Raw genomic sequence first — 9,131 nt, 5'->3', positions numbered from 1 at the left:
CGGAAGCACCGCGGCCCCGGGAACCCAGATTCTCCCCGGGACGCTTCCCGCCCCGCGGAGCCGGCTCAACAGGTATGCTGCGGGCGGGCCGCCCGGGGTCCTTACCCCGAGCTGCCCCCGGGGCTCCGGGAGCCGCGGGGAAAGGGACGGAAGCCCCGGCCGATAGACGGAGGCTGCAGGGGAACTGCCCGAAGTCCTGCGCGGCGTCGGTCTCCGTGGCGACGCGCGGCCCGCCGAGCTCCGGCCCGCGCGCAATCTTGCAGCCCAGCCGGCGGCCGCCTCCCGGAGCGCCCCTACGGGAGAAGGCTTGTCCCGAGAGCTGGGGGCTTCCACCCCCTGGTGCCGCCGGGGCGGGAGGGTCGCCGTCCCTCACTTCGCGGGCTGGAGTCCTCGAGTTCCAGTTCCGCAGCCTCCTCCCTCAAAACCTCGTCCTCGGGTGTCCCCGGCCTCCTCTGGCAGCGGAGCTGGCTCCCAGCTCCATGCCCCCCAGTTGTCCCCTTTCCTACCCTGACGCAAATTATCGAAAACCTGACCTGCCTGCTCGCGCAAGTTTTTTAAAAGTGGGCACGATGCCCTAATTGTGGTATAAAGAGGAAATGCAAGGAAACGGTTTATAATAGTTTGCATTTCAGCCTGCAAATGCTTGGTACGACCACAGTTGAAGAAGTAGTGAAGTTGCTTAGTGCCCGAGCCTGGGCAGGGAGGCACCTGACCTTGACGGCCGCCCACTGTTACGTCTCGGCTACCGACCCAGAGCAGCTCAGCCAGCGGGGGCGTGATTTTCCAAACCGGTCTTGGTAATGTTCCAAACACAACAAAGTACAATCAAGCCTTGATTTACACGCAGTTGCATTCCTCGAAAATTCGATGTTCAGTAAAACTGTGCAAAAAATATTCTGTATTTACGTGTAAAATGGAGTTTGGTTCTAGCTGCAGATCGTTATAAATGGACTTTTCCACGCACATGAATGCGTGTGAGGACTTGCTAAGGTTGTAGGGCCGCGGGATCGTCCTTTATTTTCGGGACGGCCCCTCGCATCGCAGGACATTAGTATCCCAGACCCCCACCACTTCTATGCCACAGTGCTTCTCCATCTCTGCAGGGAACAGAAAAACCTCCACAAATTCCCAAAATGTCCCCTAGGGGACAGCACGTCCCCGTTGAGAAGGGCTGAACTGTGAAACTGCACCAGCATTAAGGACATTTCTAGCGTTACCGAGGAGCCAAGCCCGGGGTGTTGTATCTTAGATTCTCAGAACAATCTTGCAAAACCAGGGATTGTTATTTCCATTTTAGAAATTAGGAAAGTGAGGTTTTGAGAGATTAAGTGACTTCCTCAGGATCACAACACTACAGTGTATCAAAGCTGAGTCTGAGCTCAGATTCCACCAAGAAGCAACGTTTCATTTCGGTTGTCACCTGTGGCCCCAAGGAAAGTTATTTGAGTATGTCTTGGTGAGGTTGGTAGGAAGGTTTTAGCAAAAGGAGTTCCTTTACATTGTAGTGATCAATTGTGTGACTTTGTTCACGTTTATGAAAAGTGTGTGATAAAATTTCAGCGCTCTGATTTCAGGAACCACCACGCATTGACACCATGGATAATTACGATCTGATCAAGGCCATTGGGGAAGGTGCCTTCGGGAAAGCATTCTTGGCTAAAGGGAAATCAGATAGCAAGCACTGTGTTATAAAAGAGATCGATTTTGCGAAGGTAAAGTGACGAAGTTCACATTCCTTTTCATTTTCAGTGATATATTCAGCTGGCTTTTAAAATTCAGTATGAAAAAGAAACTCATTTTTTGGCTTGTTTGTTTTTATGATATGAGCCTCAGTTGACTAGGGGTGCCTGGGTGGCTCAATTGGTTAAGCGTCTGCCTTCGGCTCATGTCATGATCCCAGGGTCCTGGGATCGAGCCCTGCATCAGGCTCCCTGCTCAGTGGGAAGCCTGCTTCTCCTTCTCCCTCTGCCCCTCCCCCTGGCCTGTGCCCTGTCCCTATCTTGCTCACTCTCTCTCTCAAATAAATAAAATCTTAAAAAAAAAAAAGCCTCAGTTGACCTTGGTTTGCTCACACTCCTAAGTCTGTTGTCCGAAGAGCAACCAGTATTTTACTAGAAAAAAGAAAAGGAAAGGAAAGGACAAAAAGAAAGAAGAAAAGAATAAGATTATATCACTGGTTCCTGTGGCAGTCTTCAGGGTGGCCTGCAAGGCCTGTGAGGTTTGCCCTCCTCCATTGCTCAACTTTTCTATTTTGCCATAGGCTGGTGCTCTTTTTCTGACTGCATCTCCTTCATCAGGTCCCCTCCACAAAAAGGCCTTCCCCAAATCATCCCTGTCCCACCCTCAATCACTCCTTATTACACTGCCCTGGCTTCTTTTCTGAATAACATTTATAATGATCTGGAATTACTCTGCTCACTTTTTTCTTCATGTGCTTATTGTCCGTCTTCTTCAGCATGAAGGACAGTGCCTGGCACATGATAGGGGCTCCAGACATTTACTGAATGCATCAAATGAATGGAGGAAAACAAAGCCTTTTGCTAGTCCAACGATTTTGGAGAGTGATTAAGTATATTTCATTGAAAAGGAATCATTTCTGAATTCTTCTCGGTCAAGTGTTTGTGTCACCCCCTCTAGTGATACTGTATTGGGACAACAATCTCCATCGCATGCTAGAATTAATTTTAAGGCAAGTCTTGTTGGTTGTCCTCTGGAGGATTTATAAATGAGAGTAGCAGAAAACGTGCCATACAAAACGTGTGCAAATGGGGCACCTGGCTGGCTCAGTCGCTCAGTTGGTAGAGCATGTGACTGTTGATCTCAGGGTTATAAGTTCGAGCCCCACACTGAGTGTAGAGATTACTTAAAATAAAAATCTTGAAAAAAAAACTCTTTAGTTAAAAAAACACAAAAACACCCCAAAGTGTGTGCAAAAATGGGCTTGACAAGTTGCACGGTGTGAGTGTACTTAATGCCCCCGAATTGTACATTTAAAGACGGTTAAAATGGTACATATTTTATGTTCTATATATTTTACCACAATTTTTTAAAGTTGCAAAGGAAAGCAAAAGGACTGCTCAAACTTACATTAAAGCTCAGGTGTAGATGGTTAGCTTCAGGGAGAATGCTTTATTTACCAGTATAGGTCCCTCTTCATGGCTCCATGGCATACTTCTGCGCCTGTCTTCTTATTCTAGCGGCCTGTCAGAGCTTCCTTCCACGACATTATTCTGCTCGCTATCCGTCCTTCCACGATATTATTCTGCTCGCTCTCCTTCCTTCCACGATATTATTCTGCTTGCTCTCCTTTATTCCAAGGAAATACCCAGAGATGTGCAGTCAGAAAGCAACTTAAATGTCCAACAGTAGGGGATTGGTTACTTAATTTATAAAGAATGAAGCGGCTCTTAGAAATCATGTTGCAGGTGAAGTATTGACCTGAGAAATGTCACGGCTTCTGCTAATTGAGAAAACAGTATGCGTAGAACGAGGCACTCTTTGTAAAAATATGTATTCTCTCTCTAGGGGTATATAGATACCCATGCATATATATTCACATACATACAAGGAAGATGTACTAGATTGTTCTTATGTAGGTGGAATGTGGGATTGTGATTCCCAAAATATCTGGCTCCTCTTTCTCAGGCCTTTCTCTTCTCACCCTGTTTATGTCCCCCACCATCTGTTCTTTGCCGACTCTTTCTCTGGGCAGTCGCCTCACTTCTGTCTTCACCAGTGAACAGACCACTCTTACAACTCTCTCTCCAGCCCTGGTCCCTTCCAGCCCCCGGTTCTGCATTTTATCTGCTCCGTGCCACACTGTGTTTGTGACATTAGTGTCCTTGTGATATCCAGGCTCAAAACCATGGGGTCATCGGTGAGTTTTTTTCTCCCTCCACGTCCAATTACTTGCTACATACTGTTGACTCCTTCTCTCCTCTGAGTTTGTTTTATTCCTTTTGTCAATGCCCTGGGCTGCTTCAGGAGCTTTGCCGAGACTCCGGCTTTTGTGTAGCAAAATTCTGATAATGCTCCATTTGTGTCCCCAGACCTTCACTGGGACAGAAGTCGTCAAGGAAAAGATGACCAGATGCATTGCCATCTTTGACTACATAAAATCCTAAAACTTCTGAATGACAAAAGACACCATGAATAAATAAAAAGGAAGTTGACAGAATGCCAAAACATTTGCACGTATTGACAAAAGAGGTGCTAGCCTTTTATAAATGTATAAAAGAAAAAAAAAACCCGTAACTGAAGAAGTCATCATACAAAAACTTCAAACTCATTAGTAAACTAAGATATATAAATCAATAAATGTCACTTTTGCTTATACATTTGGGAAGGATTAGAAAGAATATAAAACTGGAGGAAGTGGGCACTCTCTTCCTCTGCTGATGGGAAGGTAAATCGGTATCACTCTGAAGGGAATTCATCAGTACGTATCAAAACCTTGGAAGGATCCATGCCGTTTGTATTACAGGTCCACAGTATGTTGTAAAGATGAAAAAAAAAATCAGGCCACAAAAAGTTATGTGTGTATGTAATATTAACAGTACACACACATACATGCACACTAACAGTGATTATTGCTGAGTGATAGGATTTCACTTCCACCACTCCTCTCTGCATTTCTCAGAATTTTTAATATGGAGCATATATTGTTTTTAAATTATTAATTATATTATTTTTTTTACATTTTTATTTATTTATTTGAGAGAGTGAAAGCGAGAGAGATCACAGAGGGAGAGAGAGAAGCAGACTCCCCACTGAGCAGGGAGCCCGACGTGGGGCTCGATCCCAAGACCCTGAGATCATGACCTGAACTGAAGGCAGATGCTTAACTGACTGAGCCACCCAGGCGCCCCTGAATTATATTATTTGTATAGACAGGAAAAGCTATCTTCATTTTGAAAAAGACAAGGAAAAAAGTACACATCCCAGGGTTTACTTATGGAAGTTTATTCCAAGGAAATACCCAGAGACGTACAGTCAGAAAGCAACTTAAATGTCCAACAGTAGGGGATTGGTTACTTAATTTATAAAAAATGAAGCGGCTCTTAGAAATCATGTTGCAGGTGAAGTATTGACCTGAGAAATGTCACGGCTTCTGCTAATTGAGAAAACAGTATGTGTAGAACGAGGCACTCTTTGTAAAAATATGTATTCTCTCTCTAGGGGTATATAGATACACATGCATATATATTCACATACATACAAGGAAGATGTACTAGAATGTTCTTATGTAGGTGGAATGTGGGATTGTGAGTCATTTTTGCCCTGTACTTTTATATTGTTTCACTCTTCAGATTAGTTTTCACACTCTCTCTGGTTTGTTTTCCCAAATTCCATTTCCACTCCCCCTCCACGTATGTGTCCTTTGCAGCCCAGCAGCCCCTGTGCTTGCCCGCGGGGCTCTTTCTTTCCAGAAGGTCTTTGCCTGCCCATCTCTAAGCATCAAGATCCCACTTGCTTCTGGCTGAGCTCCCGGAGACCTTCCAGGACCTTCCCACTTGAAGTACTCTCTCTCTCTCTCTGTAAACTCGATAGCTTTTTATCTGTCCTGCTGCTATGGTACTGAATGCCTTCTACCTTGATATGCTTTGGCTGGGTTTTTTTGTGTATGGGTGTGTGCCTTCTCCCCCTTATTAAACTGTGTGTTCTATGCACGCAGAATGCATACCTTATTCATCTTGGTATTCCACACAGCACCTAATAATGCTTTGCACCAGTAGGTATTCAGTACATTTTTATTGGATAAATAATTCAAAGGCTAGATACTTTCAGGCCTTATACCTCTGTTGTTAAGCTGGTACATACTTAGGAATTATAACACCATATTAATTCTAAGGAAAGAAGAAACTATTTGGGAGGTGAATCTTCTATAAGAATATATATTAATTCATTTCATAGCATCTCTCCCATTCTTAGTATAGATAATAAAAAGACAACCGTATTTTTCTAATACAGCACTGATTTTTTTCATCCTTTTTCTCATGAACCACCCTGGCCTCCAGGACATCACTAAGGAGAATGTCATGTTAGGCCTTGTTCTTCTTGCTTTCCCGTATCTCTTTATGTTATTAAATTTGCCTAGCAACGCCTGTGTCCCAGTATTAATATGTATTGCTTCTTTCTTCCTTTCTACCCTAAAGTAGTTTTTCATTACTTCTTATCTAGAGAAATCTACATTTCCTCACATCTCCAATGCCTCTCCATGCCGTAAACTCTAAACACCAGAACTTGAATGGCTTATTTTCTTACAGGTACCAAAAAGCTACTATTTTCTCTCTCATCATCCTGCTATTATCAAGCATATTCCTTTGATTCTTTTCTTTTCTTTTTTTTTTAAGTAAGCTCTACCCCCAAATGTGGGGCTTGAACTCCCAACCCTGAGATTAAGAGTTGAGCGCTCTAGTGATGCAGCTAGCCAGACAGCCACCCCTATTCTTTTGATTCTTGCCTCCAAAAATATGTTGTGTATTTTCTTATTATAAAATAAAAGTGTTCATTATAGGAATTTTTGAAAAGAACTGAAGGGGAAAATAAGACCATTTAGAGGAAAATAAAAATCACTTATAACCTCTCTCTTTTAACATTATGGTGAATTTTTCTCCAGGCTATTTTTAATGCATAAATACTGGAATGATTGGTGCCTCAGTAGATATACTCTTCTATAGTAGCTTTTTGTACTTAGCAATATGTCGTGAATATTTTCTCAAGTCATTTAGTGTTTTCATATAATAAAATGCTCTTTGGGGCACCTGGCTGGCTCAGTTGGAAGCGCATGTGACTCTTGATCTTGGGGTCATCAGTTCAAGCCCCACATTGGGTGTAGAGATTACTAAAAAAAAAAAAAAGAAAAAGAAAATAAACTTAAAAAAATGTTCTCATATAATAATATTAAATGTTCCCAATAATGAGGATAATGCTTACCATTTACTGGGTGCCTATTATACCTGCTGCCATCCTACGTGCTTTACATAATCAACTTATTTAATCCTTGCAACTGTCCTGAAGATAGATCTCATGGGTTCATAGGTAAAAGAGCTGAGGTTTGAAGATGTTAAGTGATTTGCTCAACGATGCCCAGTAGCCAACAGATTCTTCTCACTCTTCCTCTGCTCCTTCTGCTATGACACATTGGCTCCCTTGATTTTTGATGACTGCATAATATGACATCAGGTTAAAAACACCATGATTTAATTCTTTTTGTATTTTCAGACATTTATGTTTGATTTTTTAGGTATGATTAAATATCATGTAATATGTAGAATATAAGTGATTTTTTTATTTTTTATTTTTTTAAAGATTTTATTTATTTATTTGACAGAGAGAGATGCAGCTAGAGAGGGAACACAAGCAGGGGGAGTGGGAGAGGGAGAAGCAGGCTTTCCGACGAGCAGGGACCCCGATGCCTGGCTTGATCCCAGGACCCTGGGATCATGACCTGAGCCCAAGGCAGACGCTTAATGACTGAGCCACCCAGGTGCCCCGTAAGTCATTTTTTTAAAGATTTCATTTATTTATTTGAGAGAAAGAGAGCAGGAGGGAGAGGGAGAGAAAATCTGAAGCAGACTCTACGCTGAGTGCAGAGCGTGACGCAGGGCTCAATCCCATAACCACAAGATCATGACCAGAGCCGAAACCAAGAGTCCGACGCTTAACTGACTGAGAGAGATATCCAGGCGCCCCTAAGTCATTTTCATTAAACAAACTATGTACACATGTTTACCTATGTGTGCATTAAATAAAAACATTTAACAATTAACAGCAATTATTCCTAAGGAAGAGGAATTCATGGAATGGGTGGGGAGGACAAGGGGAAGTTTCACTATCATCTTGTTCGCTTCTGTCTGCCTTCAAATATTTTTTAAGATCACACGTGTGTATTATGACAGTAACTAAAAAACTAAAAACATGACAATGAAGGTTTTTATATAGAATGCTCGGGCACATTTCTGATTATTTTCTTTGGATAAATTTCTAGAAGAAATAACAAGCCCAAAACAGGAGAATTTTTAAAGTTTCTTAGTACATGTCGTAAAATTGCCTTCCCTCCAAAATTTATATACCTACAGCAGAAGTATATGAGTGCCGGTTTGCTGCTCTTTGGGTAACCCTTGGTATTAACATTCTTCTTGTCTTTGCCTATGTCATAGATGAAACATTATATCAAATTTTGTTTTAGTCTTTGTTCCATAGATTATTGAGTGAGGTTGGATATTTTTTTCTGTTTATCAGTCATTTTTGTTTCTTTTCTTTTTTGGGAGTTGCCCATTCGTGTATTTGGCCATATTTCTATTGGCAGATTTGCCATTTTTTTTTCTTGTTAATTTGCCAGAATTCCTTATATATTATAAATACAGAAATATTTGTCACATTTATTGCCAGTATTTTTACCTAACTATAAGAATACAGTCACCTACCTACATTTGCCTTTTGGTTTGGTGTATGACATTCTTTAGAAAAACAGTAGTTAAAATTAAAGAAGTTGAGTAGCCAAGTCTGTCAATCTGGTAGGAGTAATTCAGTTGCTTGTGTTTTGAAACTCACATGTAGCAGCTGTTTTTAAATTTAAATTGGGGTGGAAGAGACAGAAGCTGAGATTTAAATGATTTATGGAAGGATTCGTAGGTAGGAGGCAGTAAAGCTAGGCTTGAGAACGTTAATGTTTAAAAAATGCTTAACTCTCAGTGAGGATGAGAAATTTGGGAACTCACACATTGTGTGTGGGCCAGTGTTGAAGAACATTACAGAGGGAGCAGGGGAGAGGAACAGGTGACTGGAAAGGTGGGGCAGCCAGGCCAGGGGTCAGGGTGCGGATGACCAGTCAAGCAACAGCGAAGTGTCAAGAACGAGGAAGAAGACGTGGGAGTGAAGTGTGGCCATTGCCATGGCACCAAAACGATTAAAAAATACCATCAATAGATGATCTATCGAATAATAAGAAAATGCATCAAATCTAAAATGAAGTCACAAGAGACCATTTTTATTTGAAAATTAAAAATGTAGTAATCTCACTACAGAATTTACCGTTCTGGTTGATGTGATGTATGACTTTTTAAAAAAAATTTCATTTGTTAATTCTCAGCAGTGATTGCTGCAGGAACATTGCATTTCTATAAAGA

General features: G+C 41.9%; 1 protein-coding gene across 5 annotated transcripts in view; it reads left to right on the top strand.

The window, feature by feature from the left end:
* NEK5 (NIMA related kinase 5) overlaps window positions 1-9,131 on the top strand; it is a 55,965-nt gene continuing 46,834 nt past the window's right edge. For 3 of the 5 annotated variants that reach the window (XM_035003473.1, XM_035003469.1, XM_035003474.1), the window contains exons 1-2: window positions 12-72; window positions 633-1,712. In XM_035003473.1, the coding sequence (XP_034859364.1) occupies window positions 1,596-1,712 (117 nt within the window). In that variant the 5' untranslated portion in view covers window positions 12-72; window positions 633-1,595. Of the gene's footprint in view, window positions 73-632; window positions 1,713-9,131 lie in introns of all 5 variants that reach the window. The other 2 variants (XM_035003470.1, XM_035003471.1) reach the window with 2 other exon arrangements.

The sequence above is a fragment of the Mirounga leonina genome, unplaced genomic scaffold (assembly GCF_011800145.1).
Source record: "Mirounga leonina isolate KUSES-001 unplaced genomic scaffold, KU_Mleo_1.0 Mir_127, whole genome shotgun sequence".
NCBI classification, from domain to species: Eukaryota; Metazoa; Chordata; class Mammalia; order Carnivora; family Phocidae; genus Mirounga; species Mirounga leonina.
Note: the sequence above shows the minus strand (reverse complement) of the source record. Positions and strands in the feature narration are given on the sequence as shown.